Source organism: Artemia franciscana, chromosome 19 (genome assembly GCF_032884065.1).
Source record: "Artemia franciscana chromosome 19, ASM3288406v1, whole genome shotgun sequence".
In the NCBI taxonomy this organism is placed as follows: domain Eukaryota; kingdom Metazoa; phylum Arthropoda; class Branchiopoda; order Anostraca; family Artemiidae; genus Artemia; species Artemia franciscana.
This window is the reverse complement of record NC_088881.1, coordinates 2,612,494-2,639,895: the sequence shown is the minus strand read 5'-3', so window position 1 is coordinate 2,639,895 and position 27,402 is coordinate 2,612,494. Positions and strand designations below refer to the sequence as shown.

At 34.7% G+C, this 27,402-nt stretch overlaps 2 protein-coding genes across 5 annotated transcripts in view; both read right to left on the bottom strand.

The window, feature by feature from the left end:
• LOC136039169 (dynamin-like GTPase OPA1, mitochondrial) overlaps nt 1-10,365 on the bottom strand; it is a gene marked incomplete in the record, with an annotated part of 327,166 nt that extends 316,801 nt beyond the window's left edge. The window contains 1 exon segment of the mRNA XM_065722682.1: nt 10,198-10,365. Within this exon segment, the coding sequence (XP_065578754.1) occupies nt 10,198-10,293 (96 nt within the window).
• Nucleotides 10,366-15,626: 5,261 nt separating this feature from the next.
• The window catches only part of LOC136039167 (MDS1 and EVI1 complex locus protein EVI1-A-like), a 137,195-nt gene continuing 125,419 nt past the window's right edge, over nt 15,627-27,402 (bottom strand). For all 4 annotated transcript variants that reach the window (XM_065722681.1, XM_065722677.1, XM_065722678.1 and 1 more), the window contains exon 4: nt 15,627-22,454. In XM_065722681.1, coding sequence (XP_065578753.1) covers nt 22,100-22,454 — 355 coding nt within the window. In that variant the 3' untranslated portion in view covers nt 15,627-22,099. The remainder of the gene's footprint in view (nt 22,455-27,402) is intronic.

Below are 27,402 nucleotides of genomic sequence, written 5' to 3'. Positions count from 1 at the left end.
CATTAAGATCGCTTGAGTTTTGGGGGGATTTCTCCCTTTTTTGAAAATTGGGCAAATTTTCTCAGGCTTGTAGCTTCGGCAGGTTTCATGAAACATGAATTTATTTATTTATAATCATCATAAAATACCAATTCTTTTGATGAATTAGTTATTATCAAAATTTTGTGTTTTAGAATTTTATTTACTGTTTGGCCGCGTTGCTCCTTACTTACAGTTTGTTGCCACAAACTGATTGAAAGACTGCTCTGGTAAACTACATTAAGGTGAATTATTTGTAGGATCAGCAATGACCTTGATCAATTATAACCCCCCTATGGAAACAATTTATGTCCTTAAGGAAATGGGATAAGGAAGACGTGGAAAAAGACACTAGCTGTGAAAAATGTTCATTGCCTGATTTTTTATTAGTAATAAATATACGTACCTTACAAATTAACTTACGTTACAAACTTCTATATTTGTGTATTTCTATTACGTATACGAGGGGGTTCGACCCCTCGTCAATACCTCGCTCTTTACACTAAAGCTTGAATTTTGTCCCAATTCTTTAAGAATGACCCCTGAATTACAAAGGCAGTAGAATAAATAGTTGAAATTACTCAAAGTACTTTAGCGCAAAGAGCGAGGCATTGAGGAGGAGACGAATCCCCTTCTATACCTAATAATTTCTGTTTGTTTTAAGTTTTAATGCTGCTCCTTACTTCCAGTTGAATTTTTTTCTCTTTGTTTTTATTAATAATGCAAGAAAATCCTGCGCCCTCTTCATGGAAATTCTCTTTCCTCTTGATGAATTCCTCCATGGAAATATCCTACCACGTAGCACCCTCCCCCTGAACCCCCCTCCCCTTGCAATGCGGAGAAGTCCCCCTGAAAATGTCTGTACACTTCCCAATAATCATTACTATATGTAACCAATGGTCAAAGACTGTAACTTGCAGCCCCTCCCTTGGGAACTGTAGGGGATTACGTGGTACCCAAAGACATAGCTATTAAGTTTTTCGACTATGCTGAACAAAATGGCTACCTAAAAATTTTGATTCGGTGACTTTGGGGGAAAATGAGCATGGGAGGGGGTCTACGTGCCCTCCAATTGTTTGGTCACTTAGAAGGGGAACTAGAACTTTTAATTTCCGTCATAATGAGCCCTCTCGCGACATTCTAGGACCATTGGGTCGATACGATCACCCCTGGGAAAAAATAAAAAAATAAACATGCACCTGTGATCTATCTTCTGGCAAAAAATACGAAATTCCACATTTTTGTACATAGTAGCGTGAAACTTCTATATTGGGGTTTTCTGATATGCTGAATCTAGTGGTGTGATTTTCGTTAAGATTCTATGACTTTTAGGGGGTGTGATTCCCTAATTTCTAAAATAAGGCAAATATTTTCAGGCTCCTGATTTTTCATGAGTAAGACCAAACTTGATGAAACTTATATATTTAAAATCAGCATAAAAATATAATTCTTTTGATGTAATTATTGGTATCAAAATTACGTTTTTTAGAGTTTTGGTTACTATTAAGCCGGGTCGCTCCTTACTACAGTTTCTTACCACTTTCTGTTTGATTTACACTTTTCTAATATGTATTTGAAGCTAATAGAAGCATACATCATAATTTTAACTTCTTAGCTTAAATCTATCTAGGGCCGGATTTATTCCGATTGGAGTAGCGTTTTTGCTACTCCATTTTTGCGAGATTTTCAGGGAAATCCCAGAAAATTCAGGGATGGTGAAAGCACTGGACAGAACACAACTGAAGAGCCATAAATAATTAAAGGGGGAGGTGATGCCGAAGTCTCAGTTGCCATTCTTGGGAGACATCTGACAGTTTATAAGCGGTCACGATATTCCTGTGCTGATTTAAAACTAAATTGAATTAAACATTGAATTAAATAAACATTGAATTAAATAAAAAGTCTCTATGTTGTCAAAATAGCTTATTTGCAATTTATCAGGAGCATTTTAAGTTGAAGCTTCTAGATAACATTAAGGTGCTAATTAAACCAACTAACTAACCATTAAATAAACCAAAAGATGCTATATGAATCCAAGTTTTCAAAATCATGTATTCGCAATATCTTAGGAACAACTAAGGGTGTTAAGTTGAAATGTCCAGGGGCATGTTGAATCAAACTAACAGCTATTATCTTTCTTTTATTTAGTCAAAATTATATGTCACTTCGATATGGAAAAATGACAAATCTGCAGCATGCCAGAGCATTAAGTTGATTTTTTTTTTAATTTAATTTCTGATCATTTGCAAGTCATGCCCAGGCTGAACTAAGGTGTAACGAATAAAAATAGTGACAGATAGAAAGAAATGATATGACGATACTTGCAGAGAAAAATTTGACGGATGTTAAATGCGGGGATTTGTGCACAACTTTAATTGACATTCTCTCACCTCAAATGAATTTATTAAAACTGTTTTTTCTTTTCAAATATGGATATGTCAACCGTTTGTTTTATATGGGTGACTCTTTGAATTTTAATTTACATTCGAATGAGCCCTCCCCCAATTCTATTGAACTCTTGGTTCGAAATGATCACAACAAATAACCGCATTGGTGATCTTTGTCCTGGGAAAAAAGGAATACAAAATTCTACATTTCTGTAGATTGGGCTTGAAACCTTTACAATAGAGTTCTTTGATATGCCATATCTGATGGTGTGCTTTTCATCAAGATAGCTTAACTTTAGCTTAACTTCAAAACAAGCTTCTTGGTGATGACTTTTTATCTACCCCTCCATTGTCTCCGAATCTGCTAAACTACTCCTGTTAGAATGTTTTGATTATGCTAAGACTAGAATGGCCTGAAATACTTAAAAACTTGTCAACTACATCCATTGGCATATGATTGTTTGATTCGAGATACAATGATTTGTCAACAGCATAAACTGTAATAACTTCATTCTTACTTTGGTGTATATTCGTTTGGGAAAATTCACTTTTTTCCAAAAGGAGTAGTGTTGTTTAATTCCAAGGATAATATATCTCATACTTTCAGTTCCTAATTTAGTACTAAGATAATTATCAACACGAAAATGATAAAGAAATTAATTTTTTGCACTGTATCCTCAATGGTACAATGCGTCAATGGTACGATGTCTCGATGTCAGGGATCAGAGTTGAAAGCTATATGCTTCTTATCACTCAAAGTAAATTTCGTCATCTACGAAACTAGGAAGCGTTGAATAGATTGGGATGGAGGAGGAAAAAATATTATGATATGTACTGTTTAGTTACCTGAAACGTCTCATCTATGGGCGAAGGAGTTGATTTTGCAAATTGTGTGCTATTAACATGAGGCTAAAAATATGAAACAATCATTGTGGATATTTACTCTTTTGTCTGTGGCGCTGGCGGTGGCTGCCATTGAATCGGAGTTTCAGGATATATTCAGTAATCATGGTAAGGCAGAAAACCCTCATATCATCTATTTCATACTTTTCAGTGAGGTATCTGTAATTTTGTTAAGTTCTATTCTAATATGATAAAACAGTAAGTTTTCCGATAAACTCACTAATGACATACCTGAGAAATAAACATTCCTTTAGAACTAGAATTTCCCCCTGGATCCAAATATAGCGTCTATTTGCATCGGAAATGAACTTTAATGTGGAGATATACAGATGTGCCAAATTAATGGAAATGTTATTGCATTTATATAATTCTGTGTATCTGTTTGTGTATTAAGGGGGGAGGTAAAGTTTATTTCCGATACAAATGAGTGTTATATTTGAGTCCAAGATGAAATTCTGAGTCTAGAGGTCTGTGTATTTCTTAGCTATCCCGTTAGTGAGTTTACCGACAAATTTATCATAAAAACTTTGTTAAACACAATACAGGTGGTACCAATGGGGGGATCCAAGCACTAATTCCCCTTGCTTTAAATTCTTTTTGTTTAATTCTAAGGGAATTGCGAATGTCACGAAGTCCTTTTGTCAAAACATCTGTCACATAGAGGATAAGGGGATTCACGTCCGGCTCCTCTTTCGAACGGATTTTCACGTAATTTCTTTTTTCCCTGAAGCATACAGAATTTTTCCTTATCTCTGAAGCTGGGTTTTGATATATCTATCCGTAAACTCAAGTAGCTCAAATCGGATATTAAATCCAAGGTGCGAAAGTAAGGTATCAACATAGACTTTTAGCCCTTGACTTAGATTCACTTTTAATGTTCTATATAATAACATTCCTTCTTCTATTCATGTTTTCTAACACAAAGACTCTAGATGATAATTCACCCAAATCAGGCTCCTTTTCAATTTGGTTTCGTAATACCGATATTTCCTGCTTGATACTAGATAATTCATTTTCTTGGGCCGTTCTTGCAAACCCTTTCATACGAAGTTGTTTGAACAAGAATATAGAGAAATAAGTAAAGCAAAGTGGCCACTTCGCTCTTACTTAGATAGCACTATTGCGCTGCCTATGTTTTTCTTTTTATTTTATATTATTTTGTTTTATTTTTTTTAGCGCTTTAATAATGCTATTATTTGTATTAATTCGCAAATTAATCCGTTATTGGAAATGTGCATTCTTATGCCAGTATCTCTATATTTTTCCTAAATGGAGGAATATTCGGTACAATCTCAGAGCCGGGGAGACTCCTTCCTCTATGTACTACTGTGTATCTAGATATTATTAGTTTAAACTATTACTCAACTAAAAATTGAAATTGTTTCTAATCTATGACTGTAGCTTCCGGTGTGTTCGAAAATCTGAGGTGTTCCTAGATATATCATCTCAAATTAAGAGAGAGGTTTGCAGCGGTAGATTTCAGCTTGATTTAATTTTAACAGTTTTAAATCAGCACAGGAATATCGTGACTCATAAAACTTTTCTATGAATAGACAGCGTGGTGGTGGTATGTGCCTGGCACTTTGATGATGAATCACATCAGTCCAGTTTTTGTTAAGAAAAAATCACTCGATGATAATTCATCGTGCCCCCTGGCATTGTGTGCCCCTAAACCCCAGCCTATTGTTGAATCTTGGCCTGAACTAATGGATGAAAATTCTTTTCTGAAAACTTTCGATATTTTATGCTACGTTTATATAAATTGACAATCTACAAATCATTTTTCATCCCTATAATTGTTTTTAGAATAAATGAGCAAAATATTCCAGTTTTTTCATTTTATTGGTTAGACAATTCAGGATTACCATTATTAAAAGACAAAGAAAAGAAACAAAAATTTAAAATTCATCCCATTACACCTTTTAACAAGTTGGTATGAATGGATTGTTTCCATATATCTCTTTATTTCTACAACTGCCTTCAGAATGAAACAAAAAAAAAAATCTTCTTTTTCATTCATAGGCTAGGCAGCTTAGGTTTTCAAGCACTAAAAAATAAATCAGTTAAATTCAATTTTAACTTGAAAATTTAAATCAATGTTTTGACTAGAAAAACTTTGGCCTTACATATTTCATGAGATGTCAGTATAAAAAGAAAAGAATATGATAAGAACATCCATCCAAATGACTTCAAATTGTCAAGATATTTAAAAGTCAGGTAAATCCTTCTAGTCTAGACGGACTCAATCCAAGTCTGGTAACTCCTTCTGGTTTAGACAGATCGAAGATTTTCCAGGCCTGGTAACTCCTTGTAGTTCAGGCTGCCCAAAACATTCCAAGTTGAGCATCTCCTTTTAATCTGAGGTAATCAAAAGCATTCCAAGTTCAGCGAAGTAAGTCCTTCTGGTTTAGGCAGATTAAAAAAATTCCAGCCCTAGTAGCTCCTTGTAAATCAGGCTGGCTAAAACATTCCAAGTTGAGTGTCTCCTTTTAGTCGGATCTGATCAAAAATATTCCAAATTCAGTGAGGTAAGTCCTTCTGCTTTAGGCAGATTAAAAATATCCTAGGCCTATAAGCTCCTTGTGGTTCAGGTTGGCCAAAACCCTTCCAATTCTATTATCTCCTTTTAGTCTAAGCTGATCAAAAATCTTCCAAATTCAGTGAGGTAAGTCCTTCTGCTTTAGGCATATTAAAAACATACTAGGTCTAGTAGCTCCTTGCAGTTCAGGATGGCCAAAAATACAGCAGCTCTAGAGTCTCCTTTTAGTCTAAGCTGATCAAAAATATTTCAAACTTGGTGAGGAAATTCCTTCTGGTTTAGGCAGATTAAAAATATTCCTGGCCTAGAAGCTTCTTGTGGTTCATTTTGGTCAAAATGCTTGAGTATTTGGGCAGATTAAAAATATTTCTGGCCTAATAGCTTCTTGTGGTTAATTTTGGTCAAAATGTTTGAGTATTTATGCAGATTAAAAATATCCCAGGCCTAGTAACTCCTTGCAGTTCAGGTTGGCCATAAACATTACAACTCTAGTAGGCCAAAGACATTCCAAGTTGAGTGTCTCCTTTTAGTCTGAGCTTATCAAAGATATTCCATATTCAGTGAGGTATGTCCCACTGCTTTAGGAAGATTAAAAATATTCTAGGCCTAGTAGCTCCTGGTAGTTCAAGTTGGCCAAAACCATTCCAATTCTAGTATCTCCTTTTAGTCTAAGCTGATCAAATATATTCGAAATTTGGTGAAGTAAGTCCTTATGGTTTAGACAGATTCAAATATTCCAGATATAGCAGCCCCTTGTGCTTCAGGTTGGCCAAAAACGTTCCAAGCTGAGGGTCTCCTTTTAGTTTGAGCTGAACAAAATTATTCCACATTCAGTGAGGTATGTTCTTCTGCTTTAGAAAGACTAAAAATATTCTAGGCCTAGTAGCTCCTTGTGGTTCAAGTTTGCCAAAAGTATTCCAATTCTAGTGTCCCCTTTTAGTCGAAGCTGATCAAATATATTCCAAATTCAGTGAGGTAAGTCTTTCTGCTTTAGGCAGATTAAAAATATTCTAGACCTAGTTGCTCCTTGCAGTTCAGGTTGGCCAAAAACATTGCAACTCTAGTGTCTTATTTTAGCCTGAGCTGATCAAAAATAATCCAATTTCAGTGAGGTAAACCCATTTGTTTAGGCAGATTAAGAATATTTTAGGCTCAGAAGCTTCTTGTGGTTCAGGTCGTAAAAGAGCATTCCAAGTTTAGTGTCTCCTTTTAGCCTGAGCTGATCAAAAATATTCTATATTCAGTGAGGTATGTCCTTCTACTTTAGGCATACTAAAAAAATTCTAGACCTAGAAGCTCCTTGTGGTTCAAATTGGCCAAAAACGTTCCAATGTTGTATCTCCTTTTAGTCTAACCTGATCAAATATATTCCAAATCCAGTGAGGTAAGTTTTTCTGGTTTAGGCTGATTAAAAATATTCCAGATATAGTAGCTCCTTGTGGTTCAGGTTGGCAGAAAACATTTCAATTCTAGAATCTTTTTTTTAGTCTCAGCAGATAAAATATATTTCAAATTCAGTGAGGTAAGTCCTTTTGGGTTAGGCAGCATCTCCTTTTAGTCTGAGGTGACCAAAAGTACTCTAAATTCAGAGGTTTCTTAGATAGTTCATGAAATTTCAAAAAAAAAGGACAGAAAAGAGATGATTAGAACAAACAACAAAATCACCTTGCTTTGTAAAGATATTTAGAGGTCTGGTGATTCTTTACAGTCTGGACAGATCAAAAGTTCTTTTTATGTTTTGGCAGACTAAATATACTCAAAGTCAGGTAACTCCTTTTGTCTGGAGGTCAAGAATATTTCAATTCTAGTACCTCCTTCTAGTCTGAGTATGTTGATAATACTCCAAGTTACTCAACTCCTCTTGGTCTCATCTGAATATTCCAAACCATGTTGCTCCTGTTACTTTCATGTGATCAAAATATTCCAAATTTGACAACTCCTTTTGGTCTGAGCTGGTTGTCAATATTCAAGTCCTGTAAAAAACTGCACTTCCAGACATTCTAGACATAAGTATCATCACTAGCATAGTTTACTGAAGAGCAATTAATAAATAAATAGATAATAAATAAAGTTAAAATAATATATAAATAAATAATGAAGAAATAAAAATAATAAATAAATAATAAATAATAAAAAAAAAGTTAATAAATAAATAATAAATAGAATTTGTTAATAAATCAGAGACAAAAATAAGTGAATAAGTAACCTGAGTTTGGCTGTGGACTGAGGCTAGTTTTACTGCAGCAGGATATGATTGCATTTTGTACAACAGTTAAAATCAATCTAAAGAGGGCATTCAATGTTGCTAAATTAAACAGTAATTCATTTTGTCAGAAGCATTTGAGATGAAAATAATGCCAATTTGAAGTTTGTTAGAATCTATAGTAGTAAGGGGTATGTAAATCTTTCCTCACTCATATTAATTGGCTTCCAACATAAATTTGATTAAGTGCTAAAGGAAGCGGTGGCCAAGAATCAACAATTTAGGGTAAAGACAAGATCATACCTGCAAGCACAAAAAGTTAGGATATAGTGGTAATAATTCACAAAAATGTAGGGAGGAGCAAGGATCTATTTTTTTTTAATGAAGGTGCATATTTCTTAAAATTCAGGGTGGCAATTGACACAACTGCCCCTCCCCAATTGGTGCCACTATTTGAACTGTGGCTATATTTTATTTTATAAGTACCCCTATTTAGACTCTGGCTGAATTATACTTTATGATAAAATCAGTAGATTCTATATACCCACAAGAAAAATACTTTGGCTTTGTAAAACAAGATTCCCTGCTCATTTTGCATCACTCTTGTTTCAACATGTTTCAACATAACCAGAAATTGAATCAACTCAACAAAATCAAGAAACAGACAAACACATTGAAAACACATAATTTGGGCTATATATTTGCACATTAAGGGGAAAGAGTAAAGCATATAGAATTTAAGTAAAACAAGTTTAGACAAAAAGTTAAGTAAAATTAAGTAAAAACAAATTTATATAAAATAAGATCCCTTCTTATTTTGCCATGCATCACTCTTGTTTCAACAAGTGTAACCATAAAGTGAATCAACTATGACAAAATCAAGAAACAGAAAAACACACAGGAAACGTAATTTGGGTTAGTAAAACAGTTCAAAATAGGGATGAAACCTTTTTATTTTAACTGGATATTTTGAACACATATACAGTGTTCATCATCAGCAGTAAAACTGCTGATGATGAATCAGTAGTTTTACTGCTGATGATGAACACTGTATATGTGTGTAACACTGTATATCTATCCACTGTCAATAAAAAGGTTTCATCCCTATTTTGAACTGTTTTACTTTCATCATGGAAAGGCAGTGTGGTCTTCAAAGTTATGTAATTTGGGTTACAGGCTATATTTGCAAATTCAGGGGAAAGAGTAAAGAATATAGAATTGAAGTCAAAATGTGTTAACTATAATTACTATTCAAATTATGAAGTTAGAATTGTAACATGTTTAATGTAACATGTAACATGTTAGAATTGTAACATGTTTAATGTAACATGTAACATGTTAGAATTGTAACATGTTTAATGTAACATGTAACATGTTAGAATTGTAACATGTTTAATGTAACATGTTTAATGTAACATGTAACATGTTAGAATTGTAACATGTAACATGTTAGAATTGTAACATGTTTAGGAAACTTAACATGTTTCCTTCTCAACAGTGCTAATTTAAGGATACCTTAAGTTTTTTGTAACACTTAGGGCAATAGCAAGTAGTAGTTTTAGGCCTCATAGCCTAGGAGCGGTGGGGAAAGGGGGGAGGCAAGGTATACTATAGTAATATAACAATAGAAGAAAAGAAATTTAATATCAGATGTTAGAAAAATAGGAGGGAGAGAGCTGTCCCCTGCCTAGGCCTAGAACTACAACTGCAATATCTTGGACTAATTGAGGTGGAGGGCACAGTCAGATTGCCTAAGAAACCATGATATTTAGAAATAGCATAGGATAAAAGAAGGAACCTAATGGTAGCCTATTTTTACAGTCTATATTTGTTCTTTATGTTTCCTTCAGAAGTGGCCAGCCACTTCTGAGGGGTAATTATTTACCATCAGGCTATTTTCATATTTGATTGCCATTTATCAGTAGTCTGAAACAAATTTATCCTCTTGTCAGGCTTTCACTTGCTCTTTGATGCAACTAGCCTAGCATATCTCAATACTACACTACCTTTAAATTGACAAACGGCTGTGGAATTGACAACTAACTTTTTTTTAACATGAAACTAATGATTAGATCCATGACATCAGAAAAACCAACTTCGCCAGGCTTTAACATTATCTTTGCTCCAAATTATGGCCAACAACTTACTTTTTTCACAGCAGCACTACCTCCAACTGCACCTCCAATAATTAAATATCTAATTTTCAGGACTCCTTTGAGAATTCGTCCAATCAGCATAGCCATGTTAGCCTAATTTCAAAAGTGAAGTTTCTTCAAATAAAAAACACACGTGCTATACATTTTAAATTTCGCGCTGTAAAAAAATTGATATTTTTAAACCTCGTTTTGAATGGAACATCCTTTTACCAAGCCGCTAAGGCTTGTTAGTAAAGATAATTTTTTGATTGATCAATTAAGATAATTTACAGGCCCAATACTATTCTTTGCATACTGAATTATTAGGCCAAATATTAATTTTTCATGCTTGATTATTACTCTGATTAATAAATACTTAACCAATACATGAATTTGAGCAGCAAAACCGAGAATCAAATGATTACCTTGAGAAACAATACATAGTGAGCATAAACGAGGCCAGGATATTTACCCTGGGGAAGATATAAGGGATACCAAGAGCCTTGTTTTTAACGTGATTTAAACAGCAGCATTTCTCGTGTTTTTTTTATATATTAGTTAATGTATTCTCGTTCCCTGGCGAGGACTGTCCTGGTGCTTAACAAGTGGCGTCTATCCTGGGGGTTAAACTGGGAACAAAATATATTTTTCACAAAATCTAAGGGAGGGTCATTTTATTGTTGAATAATTTTTTGAATAAAAAATATCATAAGAATACCAAAAAAGGTATTTTCAATGAAAATACCATAAAAAAGACAATTTACCCTAATCTGGAGGAACAAATTTCTCCTGTCCTCTTCCAATTGATCCTTTTGATCCCCACCGACGATCATGATGGTATATGTTTTGTTATGCATCCAAATTTTCCTCTGTCAAAACTAATTATCCATGCTCAAATAAAATGGAATGTAAAGATATCCCCCCCCCTTCCTTTATCTTTACGCTGCAAGTCGGATGGTAAAGTCAGATCTTATTTATCTCCAGCCCTTTCATAGATATAAAATATTTTTTTCTAGTAGAATAATAAAAATCACCAATTTTCCATAGCCAAAACATATCGCAGGCACATTAGCACTATATGATCTGTGTAACTGTGTTTAACGTAATGTGTAACGTAACTGTGTTTACGTCAGGGATAAAACCGATAGGCAAATGACGATAAGGAATGGCATTCAGAAAACTTAATGATGTTTGTTGTGTTCTTCTGCACTGAAATTGAAAATCATCATTCAGCGACTTTATGGAAACCTTGGAAAATGTGAAATCCATTAGCAAATATAGCAATATTAGTAACACTGTTCCATAGGCTACAGACCTTAAATGGTCCACAGTGGTTGTGACGCAAATTATCAAGAAATCAGGGACAAGTTTGAACTTTTCGGGTTTATGTAAACCAGTGAGATGATCTATTCAAGCAATTTGTAATCACTCTACGATGATTAATAAGGACAGTAATCAGAAAACTTTGCATTCCTTCTAGCTCCATATCTCTATTAAATAAAAACGAGTTTTTTTTTAACTGAAAGTAAGGAACGACATTAAAACTTAAAACGAACAGAAATTACTCCGTATATGAAAGGGGCTGTTCCCTTCTCAACGCCCCGCTCTTTACGCTAAAGTTTGACTCTTTCTCTCAATTCTACTTTATTAAACAGTAAAAAAAATTTACGTAAAGAGCGGGGCGATGAAAAGGGTACAGCCCCTTTCATACACGGAGTAATTTCTATTCGTTTAAGTTTTAATGTCGCTCCTTACTTTCAGTTAAAAAAACAGTTTTTTTATTTAATTTCTGGACTTTTTTGAATTAATGAATGTTTGATTTTGGCTCTTCGCACATAAATTATTAAAACTAAATTTGCATATTATTTCTTTTTTTGGCTAAATGGCTTTCTCTTAACTTTGATTAGACGATTTTGAGAAAAAAAGGGGAGAGGAGGCCTAGTTGCCCTCCAATTTTTTGGTTACTTGAAAAGGCAACTAGAACTTTTAATTTTTAACGAAAGTTTTTATTAGTAAAAAATATACCTAACTTAAGAATTAACTTACGTAACGAATTTTTATATTCTTATATTTTTATTACGTATATGAGGGGGTTTGTCCCATTGTTAATACCTCACTCTGTACACTAAAGCTTAAGTTTTGTCCCAACTCTTTAAGAATGACCCCTGAATCGGAAAGGCCGTAAAATAAATAGTTGAAATTACTAAAAATACTTTAGCGTAAAGCGCGAGGTATTTAGGAGGATATGAACCCCTCATTTGCTTAATAATCTCTGTTTGTTTTAAGTTTTAATGCTGCTCCGTATTTTCAGCTGAAAAAACTTTTTCATTTTTATTTTTTCATTGTTTTTTTTTAATAATGCTAGAAAATCCTGATCCCCCTTCATTGAATTTCTCTTCTCCCATGACATATTCCTCCAAGGAAATATCCTCTCACATAGCCCCCTCCCCTCAAACCAAAATAATCCCCCTGAAAAACGTCTACACTTCCCAATAATCAATACTGTATGTAAACACTGGTCAAAGTTTGTAATTTGCAGCCCCTCCCCTGGGGACTGTGGGGGAGTAAGTCATCCCAAAGACATAGTTCTTATGGTTTTCGACTATGCTGAACAAAATGGCTATCTTAAAATTTTGATCCGTTTTACTTCGGGAAAAATGAGCGTGGGAGGGGGCCTAGGTTCCCTCCAATTTTTTGGTCACTTAAAAAGGGAACTAGAACTTTTCATTTCCGTGAGAAAGAGCCCGCTTCCGACATTCTAGGACCACTTGGTCGACACGATGACCCCCTGGAAAAAAAAAACAAAAAAAAAAACAAATAAACACGCACCCGTGATCGGTCTTCTGGCAAAAAATACGAAGTTCCACATTTTTGTAGATAGGAGCTTGAAACTTTTACTGAAGGGTTCTCTGATACGTTGAATCTGATGGTGTGATTTTCGTTAAGATTCTACAACTTTTAGGGGGTGTTTTCCCTATTTTCCAAAATAAGGCAAATTTTCTCAGGCTCATAACTTTTGATGACAAAAACTTAATTTGAAGAAACTTATATATTTAAAATCAGCATAAAATGCGATTTTTTTTATGTATTCCTTTTTTTAGAGTTTCGATTACTATTGAGCCGGGTCGCTCCTTACTACAGTTCGTTACCACGAACTGTTTGACGAGACTTAACTTCCTTCCCAAACTTTGATTCGTTTTAGAAAAGAGGTTCGTTCATTCGAAATAAAATTTTTAGTACGCTACAGCCTGTATTCAATAAATAACAACCATATAGTTTTTATATCATTTGCCTTCATGAAGTGCTACTTTTTACAAAATACATATTTATATCAAATCAATTTTTTAACTTATCTTTGAATTTATCGGAAAAAATTAAAAAGAAGAAAAAGAAAAAAAAATGCTTAATTGAATTAAATTATAGGGCAAATGTATATATGAACAGGTGATGTTTGAGAGACTTAGCTTCCAGCTCGAGCGTCTCTAATAGTAGCTCGGCTTGTACAAAGCCGTTCCTAGAGTTGGGTGGCACTCAGCACAAAATTTATTACGTCTCCCCTACCGACTCAGACATAAATAGAAAAAGCCCCAGCAGTGGCTCCTCGGAGCCACAACTGGAACTTCCCTCCGGTCACTCCCTCACCCATTTGAACGGCCCTGGCTTGTACAAATGAAACTATATGCCGTGTGCATATCGTCTAAGGGCATATAGTAACATTTTCTACTTAACAATCTTAACAATCAGACTTAAACAATCAAACTTAAACAATCTAAGTAAAATTAGTCAATGGATTATTTCCCGCAACTGGTAGTCACCAGTGAAGTGGTCCTTTATTTTCTCTCCTTGCACATCTAGCTCGATTGGACACCTTTATCATCCACTTCACTTATTTTCATAAATTTTTCCTTTTTAATTTAAATATGGAGGGTCTCCCTATAGGTCAGCCAAGATATAAATTTTGGGAAAGGCATATGCTATTATATTTAGCAAAAGATAATTTTGTAGGTTTTCTTCGTTTTTTTTTCTTGAAATACATTATAGACTTACCTTATGACCTGATTTAGAATTTACTGCCCCTGCTTATAGCTCAATTCAATACCAGGCTTATCTATGCAACTTATCTATAACACCAGGCATATTTAGACCAACTTATCTCTGTAAGCTTACTCTACAAGTCTGCTTAAAAGCAATTCAGCGCTTCCTCAAAATCCTACTTTTCGTTTGATTCAATATAAATGGCAAAAAACACAATTTTTTGGTGCTCTATTATGCTTCATTCAAACCACATGACCTAATTATCTTAGCATTTCGTTAATTGTAGCCCTAGAAAGTGAGATTGGCTTGTACTACCCCAAGAGATTGTCGCTTGACATAAAGTCTTTCAAGCAAGTACCTTAAACAGTCATTAGGACAATTCCTCTCCGAAACATTCATCGGTCTCAATTTTTTAAAGTGTCCCCGTTACAATACTCCACTTGACCGCTGTCATTATCATGGCTTCCAATTATATAATATAAGTTCGTAATTCACAATTTAACACCTTTTTGTTTGGGTCTGCTTCTACAATTTTAGTCACTTGAAGTTTATGTTGATTGTTGAAGCTAACGTTTTCTCCAGTTTAATCCTTAAATCATGGAGGTAAGTTGCAGTGGGGCAGAGGGGCAAAAGCCTTTTTTAGATCTTAGTTTTACCACCACCCCCCTAATCCCAGCTTGTCCCCCAGCTGAAATTTAGTTTATTCAAAAATCTTTTCAAACTAATATAAGCCAGCATAATTCAAGCATCCAGAAAAACTGGCCAGTTTCTTAAGTATATCTTGGCCTTTATGGTTCATTTTTATGGCCTATATGGTTCATTTTTCAACTTTCACTGTCATTTTTATTAGATTTGGGATTGTAATATCCAGCAAAACTATTTATATTTGTCGCTCTTTTTCTTGCATTTTTTCCATTTTTGTACAAATTGACCTGTAAACAACACACATCTCAAACACAACCTCTTAATTAATATTCTGACTTCCTTAAGGGGAAAAGGGCACGGGGTGGTGGGTGGAGGGTTGGCCAAGGATAAAGTTTGCCCTTGCTTACCAGAATTCAAGGTCCTGAATTACCTTGTTAAAAAATTGCAGATGGGTTAGGATTTGGAAATGATTATTGGAAACTGATTTGTCGGATGAATCATTGAAAGGCCACTTTCAGACATAAAAACGGGCAAATGCTAGAATGTTTCTGAACAATGTTTTATATATTAGGCTAGAATACTTAGTAACTACTGGTCTCTCCCTTTGATAAGCATCCCTGATTGGTCAAAGTGATAATTCCTAATCTCATGTATAACAAGGCACAATTTGTGAATGAGGATTCTATTATATCCTTACCCATTGCTTAATTATGCCTCAAATCACAGAATGCATCCTAAATGAAACTAGATAGGCTACAGAATGTGCATGAACTTTTATATTTTCCGCCACAAAATAAAAATTAATACGACAAACCATATCTAAGTAAATAACCTCTAAATATATATTGCACATAATCCCGACTTACAAACTTGTGAACAAAATTGTTTTCATGGTAATTCAATCACAACCAAAGTGTGAGTCTCACATTGTGACAGTTAATCTAAACTATTTATAACAAAGCACATTTATATTGTAAAATAGAGATCTCCAAATAAAACGAATAAACTAAAAAAACAGTTGAAGATTCACAATCACTAATTTGCAACAAAGAGAAGAAGCGAGATTAACTTCCTCGTTAAAAAGCATCCTTCAATTCATATGGATTATTCTAGGGACGTCACATTTTTTGGGTCAATCCCACTATTTCTTAATCAACTGTCAAGAACGAAGGTCAAACAATCATGTCGTTTTTCCTACCTATTGCTGTATTTATCTGTACTTGCTGTGTCAAATTTTTAGATAGTAAAAAGCCTGCTACTACTACTACTACTACTACCTTACAATTTGAAAAATTCTTTTTTGGGGATATTTTCACTGAATGAAACAACAAATTTGCCCCTCCTCCACCAAATTACAGCCTCTTATCTATGGTAGGCCTAAAATAAACCCCCCAAAAAATCAATGGTTTTGCTCATATTTTTCATATAATTCCCCTATTTTCGCCTTATTCGAATTTGGTTACCCCTCCCGTTTTACTTATTCTAAATTTTGACACGACAAAGCTAATGCAAATCTGATTGGTTCTTATGCACGAAATTTTTAGCCAGTAAAACCACGAAAAATATAGTCACATTTTTTTAACAGGTAAACTCTCTCCTTCTCTCTGCTGGAACGCAACAATATACACTAAACTTACACATCATCAACATCTGCATAACAAATCGTATCTACAGTATGACTATAAATCCTGTTTTATTCCAGGATCGAAATCGCTTTTTTAAGTATTAGTTTCTCTTCATTAAGAACGTCATTAGGAGGGGGGGGGGGCTTAGGCCTTTTCTTAATTTCCAAAAAGTAACAGAAAAGCTGGAAAAAATTGTTTTAGCAGAAAGAGAATTTAATACCATAGCATAGAGCCCTCCCCACCTGCCATGGTAAGGCCAGGAGGACGGTTAGTGGGAGGGTATTTGTCTGAGTTAGGGGTTAAAGAAAACTTTGTCTATGATCGGGAATTTCCACATAAGTTTGAATAGAATTAAACTACATAGAGTCCTGGCGACATAGTTGCAGAGTTTTGATTTCTGCCGGGGGTGGGGAGGGTTGAACTACTGCAAAGAACTATATCTCAGATATCTTAGAAGTCACTCTACATCTCGGGTTGAGCGCTTGCTGTTTTTTTTGGAAGGGGTGTGGTTCATTTAATCCACAAACTCTATGTCTATGCTTGCTATAACCTCATAATTTCCTGGTTTTGTTAAACATTTTGTAGCTAAATTTGTATCCAAAATTACTTTTGGGTACCAAGAAAATAAAAAATAGTAACATGAAAGAGTAGAATTAGGAGGAGAGAAGCAGAACTAAGCGTAAAATATAAGAACTGAATTTTTCTAGGCTGCTTCAGCTTCTTCCTTCCTTCGATATAGCGTTTTTAGTCTAAATATTTTTCACTGACGATAACTATAATTTCTACCCAGTGAATGGGGTTGTAACTTGTTGCAACCTACATCGCCAAAGATAGTTTCAAGTACCAGAACAAAAAAAAAAAAGACTAATTAGTACATGACTCAGTAACCCTTATTTTAATAATTCTTCCCCTCTTGCACCGGGCCAGAATACTTCACCGGAAGAATTCAGGTAAATTTGATAACGACGAAAAAAAGTAATACTAACAATGTACAACAAAATTTGGACACGATTTATTTTACCTATAATCTATGTAATTCAAGCAGGCAGAGAACCTATTGTATTGAACCATTTACTTTTAACTGAAATTTTTGGCTAGTGTGCATAAATGTTTAAACTCCCAGATGATTTTTATGTGTCCCTAGTCTAGTATCTAGTAGTCAGTTAGGTCCCTCTCCCAAAAAAACTCTATAATTTACGCTTACTTGCACTCCTAATCTTCATACAATTAACCTACGAGTATTTTATTTGTCTATTGGGTAGAATTTAAGCCCTGGAGTGAATTTCTGTATTTAGTTTAGTCAGTGTCAAGCAATTTTGAATTTATGAAGTTTCTTCAGCATTTTTTATTTGTTCAAACTTAATTCCCAAGACAAATCCAACTTCAAACTGAAATTATATTTTCTTAAAAATTAATGTACAGTGTAATTCTACTAATATTTTACTGAGATTCAACTAGCGCTAATTTGAGCCAATAAGATTTTCTGTAGACTTTCCTGATTGGCCGAATCATTCTATGAAAAATTCTGATTAGTTCAAATTAGCCATATCTCGGTATTAGTGGAACTCCATTGCTAATGGTTCTTAAGCTGTTTGTCGTCGAATATCTTTCATCTATTTTTGTTGACTTTTCAACCACTTTTTTTTATTTGACATCCACTAATACCCAATGAAACGTTTGTGGGGGGGGGTCATGGGGACAGTTGCACCCCCCCCGATAATTTGGAGAAAACCTATTTATCCTATGCCCCTTCACTCTCCGGATGTGGATCCATCTTGGTCCCCCCATACAAACTCTGGAGCTACGACCCTGTAATACCGAAGACCACCAACACCGTCACTGCCAATGGATTTTTTTTTTTCATAGATAAAAACTGAGTTTTCATTTTTTTTTTTACTATATGGGCTTACTTACCTACTTTTACTATATGGGTTTGCGAGTTTCCAAAATCAAATCAAATAACTGGACTTCATTTTGAATGTCCATTGTGCTTTATTTTTTGGTTTTACCATCTTATGTGGCAAATTATTACCTTTATTTCTTTTGCAAAATGAATAGGTCACATTATCGCTATTAATTAAAGCAGTTTTGCTATATTAATTAGTTTTTTAATTGGTCACCTTGTAATCAAAAGATTTTGTCTTCGCTAAAACGAAAATATTAGTAAATCAGTCACGCTCATTGCTTATCCTGATTATTACTTTTGGGTTCAGCAAGCAGAATGATTCATCGACATTTGTCAGCAACTGTCGAAATCTTGTCAACTATCCTTTTTTATTTATTATTTTTTTTGTGAGAGATCTACAAAGATTAGAAGAAAAAAGCTGACGTCAAAGTAAAATTTATAATCACTGAAGCGAGAAATAAAATAGATAAAACCTGCATGAGCCTGCAAATTGCATCAAATTCAAACTTTTTTTGCTACTACTTATTTTACTGCAATATCACTATAAATAAAAAATAAGATTGGAAACTTTTTATTTCACACTGATAACACGAAAATAGCTAACTTGAGCACCTCTTGCGCTCTAGCCGAGTGGATTGGTGCGCTGCATTTAGGATCATTTTTCCGAGAGGGCGAGTATTCGAATCCTAGCGTACCCAATCATTCACGGTCAGTGACGTGACTCTATAAGCTCAGCCAGAGTCAACCCAGGACTAAATGGATACCTGGAGAAATCTGGGGAAGGTAAACAGGAGGGGTGTCAAAAGCACAGGATGGCAGGCCCTGATCCCCCCATTGCAATTCCTGGCTGAAGGGTCTTGAGACGGAGATCAGTACCGCTGGTTTGGACCTTAAGGGTCTAGTGCCTCATCCTTTACCTTTTTAACTTTTTTTTACCTCCTGCGGCTGAGGGGATTAATAAATCCGTTTTGAACAGGGAAAACTATTACTTTTTCAGAGATGGCGGTAAATTTTGCGAAGCTAGGATGTCTAAAGGCTCAACCACAATGAGATTTTGCTAATATTGGAAATTAGCTAGTGCTAATTTGAACTAATCAGAATTTGTCATAATTTCTTTCAGCCAATTAGAAAATTCTATACGAAATGTGATTGGCTCAAATTAGCGCTAGCTAAATCCCGTTTTTGGTAAAACTGCACTGTGAATTGGCCTCAAGCGATGTTATTTTTGGCCATTATGCCTGATTGAAAGCGAAATTCACTGAAGCCTTCCCTGAATATATTCAGAAAATAGCAAGATTCATTTAAAGGGATTTAATTAATTTAAATTGCTCTAACTAATTTTTATGTTTCAGTTTTATTAATGCATAAATATGATGCCTTGACTTAGTTTAGACATAATTTTGCCGACCGTAGGGAGGAATTTTTCCTGTTTCTGATCTGAAGCAGAAACGAACCGAATATTGGATACATAATCAGGGTTGTATATTTTTTCGTGGGGGGGGGGTGTGCAAAAAACTTCAAAAAATGTATCACAAATTTGTTTATATTCATTTTTGTTAGGTTTTTACGAGTCGGACAAATATTCTGGGGGGGGGGGTGTACATGATCATATTTTTTGACAAAATACATGAGAGAGGACTGCCTAGGCAAAAATCAATACCTGATGGATTAGAATTATCTTGTTGCTGTCATATCTAATCGAAAGCGAAATTCATTGACGTTGTTTTATAAAATATCACGAAAAACCAAGATCTATTTTATTGGTTCAGTTTTAATGATTTAAAAAATTTAATTAATAATAGTGGTTTGATTTAACTCTACTAGTCTGTTTTATCAGTCCAAGAACAGAAAATTTTCATTTATTTTAGAAACATTTTTGCCGACCGCAGGGACAAATTTTTCATTTTTAGGTCAGAAGCAGAAACGAACCGAATGTTTGTAGATATGATTAGTTTTTTCTTTTTTACTGGACAACGTGAAAGATGGCCAAGCAAGCAAAAATTATCTCCCCGAGGATTAGAATTCTTCTTTCAATATCGTGTTTGATCGAAACTGAAATTCGTGGACGTCAAATTATATTGAAAATATAACAGTTCAAAATAGGGATGAAAGCTTTTAATCGACAGTGAAAAAATATAAATTTTTTTAGTGATTATTTCATATACATGTACAGTATTCATCATCATAAACAGTTTTACTGCTGGTGTTGGACACGGTATATGCGTCCGAAATATTCAGTTAAAAAATTTTATATTTGTTTCACTGTCGATTAAAAGGTTTCATCCCTGTTTAAACTGTTATATCTTCGTCATGGAAAGGCAGTGTAGTCTTCGAAGTTATCTACAAAAATTATATTCATTGTTTATTTTAATGGTTTATTTTAATCGCTGCATAAACAGTACTTTATTTAATTCAATCAGAAATTTGCCGACCTTTAGAGCGAATTTTTTATTTCTAATCCGAAGCTGAAGCGGGCTGAGTGTTAACCAACACAAGCGCACTTTTTGACCGGACGACGCGGGCTGCCGAAGCGAAATCTGGCTCTTGTCTGAAACGTGCTTTCATTTTTTTCTGGTCATTATTATGTCACTCATTATAATCACTCCAGTTCCATGTCTTGTTGTTTGTCTTAATTGATATAAAATAATTAGGACAGTATGATATGTTGGTATTGAGGTTGATTCGCAGGAAAAATGCTCTAATGGGAAAGTTTTTAATTTAAGGGCTTGTTCTATGAAAAAAATAAACATATATTCATCTTAGTATTCATGATGCGAAATAGCAAAAAAAAGTCTTACGGAATTTATTGGAGAATTATTTATTATGACTTATACCTTTATGGCTACTGATACGTTTTTATTGTTGATATTATGGTTGATTCACATACGAAAATATACCTAAAAGGGAAAGATTTAATTTAAATGGTTGTTTTACGAAAAAAAAAGTAGATATGTATTCATCTTAGTACTTGTGATGTGAAGTAGTGCGAGAAATGTCGATGTCCTATGTCATATGCATAATTTCTTTGTTTTTCTTTCCCTTCTTCTAAATCTAACCTCCCTTGTATAACAATCTTTGTTCAACCAGAAACACATTCATCCATACGTGCTTTTAACTGTTTTTGCAACACAGATGTCTAACTATAGCTTAACTATAGTAGTCCTTCGCCAAAATTCTCCTACCGAGCTATAACCCCAGAACAGATGATTTTTTGTTAAAAAAGCAATGCAATGTCTACCCTATACATTGATTGGAGGAAATGAATGAGGGGGGAGGGAAGAAAAGGACGAGTAGTAGATGGAAAAGAATAGACAGAGAAAGAAAGAGAGAAAGACAGAGACTATGAAGCCTTTCATTTGAATTTATAAATTACGCACACATATTACGCATTATAGACACGCATAAACGTATCTGCTTTTGCTCCTTAGTGTCTTCGAAAATACGACACGTATTTTAAAATACTAACCAGGGACGTTCGCAGGGCAATGGCCTTGTCCCATAAATTCTAACTTTTTTTAGCTTTTGAATATTTCTTACCCAAATTATTTAACGAAATCTGATGTTTTTACCCCCTCCCCCAGAAAACCCTCTCTACGTTCCTGACACTTACATTTACCCTCGTCTCTCTTTAAGATGCTTAAGAACTCTCTCTTGCTCTTTTAAGGTGTTGCTAAAGTCACTTTCACTGACGGTTTTGAAAGCATTAGCTTTGTACTTTTTCTAAGGCAGGTATACCAACAGAGGAGTTTTGTTCTTTATCCGGCTTGTCACTAATCTTACTAATTACTCCTACACTAAAATTTACTTCACTTTCATTATCACTAGCATCAACTTCAACGTCACTTTCCTCTCCGTCTTCCTCTGAAGAATTGACTTTAGAGTTGCCACAACAAGATCCGTCGTTCAGAGGAAACGCATAAGGAGATCGTATGCCAAAGAATGGTCTTTCTGGTGGTTTGCAATCCCCATCCATTATTGTTGGGCCGTCTGATTCATGCTTCCGTAAGTGTCGATCTAGGTTAGTTTGTTGCCCGAAGCACCGCTCACAAAGTGGACATCTGAAATATAACGGCGAGAGTTAAATCGGTTCAAATGGAATTAAATCTAATTGATTGAAAGGACCACTGGCTGCAAAAATTTGTTAGCTATCGATACCCCCCCCCGCCCACCCCCTAGACAAACAAAGGTATTCACAGTATGGAATTTTTGTAATAGTACAGAAGATTATGACAATTTCAACTTTCAACCAGTGTGGACAGGGTTAGCGAATCTGGTTTACTTTATTGACCAAAGCAAGGGATCACCCAGTCTTTGCCACCTGGTTACCCTCTCGGAGCACAAATTGCTCCACTGTCCCTGACAAACTTACACGATTATGCGCCTCTTCTTGTCACGCATGACACACTTCATGGCGCATGTAGCGAACGCAACCTGTTATGTATGATTTTCCGAAGTGAACGACCCCTTGGACAAGAGTCTACGGGAACACTCGGGAGAGAAGAAGTGGCAATAGAAATAATGTACCTGTTTTTTTTTTATATATTACGCAATAGAAAGCGCTTAAGTTCTCTCTAATTCATGTTATGGATGGGTACCTCATGAAGGCACGCACGAAAATTCTAAAACAAGAATTGTTATATTGTTGTTTGCCGTAGGCTAAAGGGTAAATTCTGCTCTGAAGTTTAGCCATAATTGAGAATGGCGAAAGGAGAAATTCATCCAAATTAAGTGGCTACAATAATTCAAAAGGTATTACGTGCAGGGTTGCCGATTTAGGAAATTTCAGGGTTGTCAAGAGTTATTCAATTCTTTTTTAATGAAGACACGAAAAAGGGATTTAAAAAAATCTAGAAGGGGATGGTTTTGTTATTCCATTTTTTTGCTCCTCAAAATAGCACCTTTGACTTTATGACGCATAAAACCAAGAGAGGAAAGGATATAATAAAAGAAAAATAAAATCAAATAGGTAAGAAAACGAGGATTTTCAGCCAATGGCAAAACATGAAGACAAAGAACAAGCACAATTACCAATATCATAACCAAAGATCTAAAGACGAACTGGCTAGCCATGACAAAACAAAGGAAAGAATATGAAAATGACAAACGGGTCAATGGCCAGTAAAGGAAAACTAATAGAATAAAAATCAAACGAATATTTACATAAATAAGAAAAATATATAAAACTAAAATAGACCAACTAAACCATAATATACAGGTGATAATCTTCTATTCCAGTGTCAATCATTAGTGTCTTTATTCAAGGCCACGAGACCTGTTATTCCAGTTACAGCTTAATATTAAAAGACTTTTATTATAGTCAGTTTACAGTCCAGAAACCCCCACTGGATTTAAATCTTGGGCGGGCCACTAGTTGTGAACGAGTGGCACGCTTTCTCTATTTTAGAGACGCTTCAGAGACCCTACTTATCAAAGTCATCCTGCTAGATAAATGTGGACAGAGAAAAAAATTGGCGGAAGATAAATGTTCCTGTCTTGATAAACAATAAGAAAAACATATTGCGACTTATGTATATAAAAAAGCAACAGCATGGGGCGCGACACGTTCTACCTACTGTGCAAGCTAAAATAGAAAACAAGAAGTGACTTTGCATTGATTGTCAACTTCAATAGAGCATAATGGGGGGGGGGCAGAGGGCTAAGTACCCCGTGAATTTTCGCCCCAGCTCTTGATATAAAAATAATTTTTTGGTGTATTTTCACTAAAAAATACCTTTTCCACTCCTGCTACATGAAATGCTATAAACTTTGTAGCGGATGATAAGAGAAAGCTATTTTCCAGAACTTCGTCCAGCGACCCTGACAACGTGTAAGCACAGAAGAAGACTTTTATCCTTGGCGTTTACTGTCCAAGTTATTATGATTTTTTCCGTATTAAACCGTACTTTTCAAAAATTCACCTATTTTTGCCTTCAGGGTAACCCCTCCTCCCCCAGTAAATTCAAACGTATGCAAACCAAGAAGTGAATTTACATAAACTCTTAGCTCCTACGGAACATCCAGATCAGCCAATACACAGTGGTATCCATTGGGGGGGCATGTGTCTCCTAGAATTCTTTGCACTGGTCCTAAATTTCTAAAGATACCTTTTTTGGGGTGTTTTCATTCAAAATGCCTTTTTTTTGTATTTTCATGGAAAAAATTAAAAACGACAAGTTCTTCCAATCCCCCCTCCCATAAAATTTTGTGAATTGAAGCACTTACCAATATATCTCATTCACAGGCTTTTTATTAAGGGAAAAATCTGAGCTTATGGTTTTTCTAACAGCGTTGTCAGTTCAAACGCCTGTAATTTCCCCAAGTATCAACAAATACAAAACCACTAACATCAACAAAAGATCTGTTTTTGGCTCCTGACGATTCCAAAAGCTCATGGAGACAGGCTCTTCCAAATATCCTTTTTAGGCTTAAGGGCCAGTGTTGTCACTTTATTATAAGCACCCTTGGTGAAGCGGTGACTACATACGTGTCTGACTAGACTTCTGCTTCAAATTAGTAGACTTTTTGACTTAGTTATTAGACTTGCTTAATTGAATTTAATTGGACTTATTTAATTACTTATTAAATTATTTACGTAATTAGACTTACAAGTCTTGACATGTCTTTGTCAAGGCGCCAATGTCTGAACAGTTTCTTGTTCATGTGTGGTATACAAAACTTGGCTGCAACTGGCCATTGGTTGCAGCCATAGTGGCAATCAAGTAAAGAGCGAACTGCAACCAAAACCTTAAGAACGCAATTCAAAAAGAACTGCATTGTGACCAAAAGTTTTCATTTAGGCGATTAGGAGTCATAACTATTACATAGGTTTATCTTAAATATAAATTTTTTTTTAGCGAAAACAAACTTTTAGGAATTTTGAAATAGAGCTTGAAACCCCTCAAAAATAACGGTGGATCGATATGAAAGTGACACCATTGGAATCACCATTGTTGGAAACTCAAAACAAGAAATTTACAGTCCCCCAACCTGAACAGTTGTGGCATCATTGAGGGGAGGGGCAGCCCCTCATTAGTTCGGAAAAAAATACTATAATTTATTGAGTAGCTTTAAAAGTGTTGCTCGTTTTAAGTGTCGAATTTGCTGTTTATTTTGAGCAGACATTTTTTTTTAATTAATCCACGCTCATTTTCAACTTAAGGAAATCGAGAAAAATAGCGGTCCATTACGCTACATAATATGTTCAACATTAATATTTTTCCAAACATACTGCCTTTGAAACCTCATCAAGTAAAATCTTGAGGCTAATTAATGTCAAATTTTGAAAAGTGTTCTATGCGTCCTGTTTTGCCACATTTTCTCAGGTCATTTTGTTTTGTTTTACTTCCCAAAATCTATCAGTTCAAGATTAGATTCTTTTGTTTGAAAACTTTCAAAAGTGGAAATACACCCTCTACATCTACGAATAGGACAGAAATGGAATAATTGAAGAATAGGAAAGTAGATATACAGTAGAAATAATGTCGTGGATGAAAAAGAAATCATTGAAATAGAAAATAAGGCTTAGCGCTTTTTATAATGATTGCACTATAACTTAATAGGACAAATCGGTTGTAGTTTGGTCATGGAACTTAATCGAGGAGGATCTGCTCCAGGAATCATTTCATTGTTTTAATTTTTATTTCCAGTATTCAATTAAAACTTCGAGTCTCTTATTTCCCATCGAAGCTGATAACGTCCTATTCCTTGCGTTTTGGATCCAATTTCTGAACCGCCTCACTGTACAATACCGCGATGACCTCTCGCTATTTTCACTTTTTTAAATATTTATTTTAACAGCTCCACAAAAAGAACTGTTATAAATCTACTAGGAATTATTGCTGAAAGTAGTCACATTTCACACACCGCCAACGCTACTTCTACAATATTCATTTCATTTCATTTCATTCCATATTCATTTCTGCATCAGCATGATGTACGCAATGTCTGCTGAGAATAGAATAAAGTGAATTTAAGCAAAATATGTACATATTTTCTCACAATTTAGAAAATTTGTGTGGACGTATAAGCTGTACATCCATTCTGTTTTTCTCATGGTTATCAGTTTTTTCATGCAGCACTAGGAGACTTTCGTTGCTTGTAAAGGGAATTATAGACATAAAAACGTTATTCAGTGTAACCCCCCTCCAGAAATGTATATCCTATTTGTAATATCCCAGATTGTAAATGTGTAACAATCACAATTTTGATGAAAAGTTTTATCCGTTATTATGTCTTCATTTAATTTTGATTAAAAAAAGAGGCAGTTTAGTATCTGAAATTGTTTCACTACATTACTCTAGGAATACAGTGTTCACGGGCTGCCAATTCACGAAAATGCAGGGATGAGACAAAAGGCACTTTGAAATCTAGAGAAGCGATTTTGTTGCATTTTTAGTTTTTTATTTAAAATGTAAAAAGATATTTCAATAAAAATACCGAAAATGGTACTCTTAAAAATCTAGGGGCAAAAGGGAATCAACAGACTGTCACTGTTTGAATTTCACGGACGAAAATGTTATCAAATTTAACTAGCTACTTTTTTACGGTTCTGTGGAAATACCGACAAACACGTCATACTGACTTAAAAACTTCATAATTTTTGACGGGATAAAAAGTGAAAATCTTAGAGAGTCGTGGTTGATGGGTTAGGTTTGTATTTTAATATCTTCGATACTGTAGTACATTAATACAATGTAGATTGATTTTAAGGAGTCATAAGCAAATCATCTAAAACACGAAATAACAACGCTGATTTCAAGAGAAAAAAACTAATCACAAAATTACATTGTTTAACAAATGGTAAGACACGGTGTTCCTTTTGCTAAATTTGTAAGACTTTTAAAACCACAAAACCTCTTTAAAACCTCCAGGTCGTAACCCAAATACTGACATGCAATTTTTATTACATGGGTTATATTAGAGGGCAACGCTTATTTGCGTTTCTAAAGTATAAGGGTTACGATAAGAATAGGCTATTCTGAAATTGTTTGAAATTTTTAACCGCCT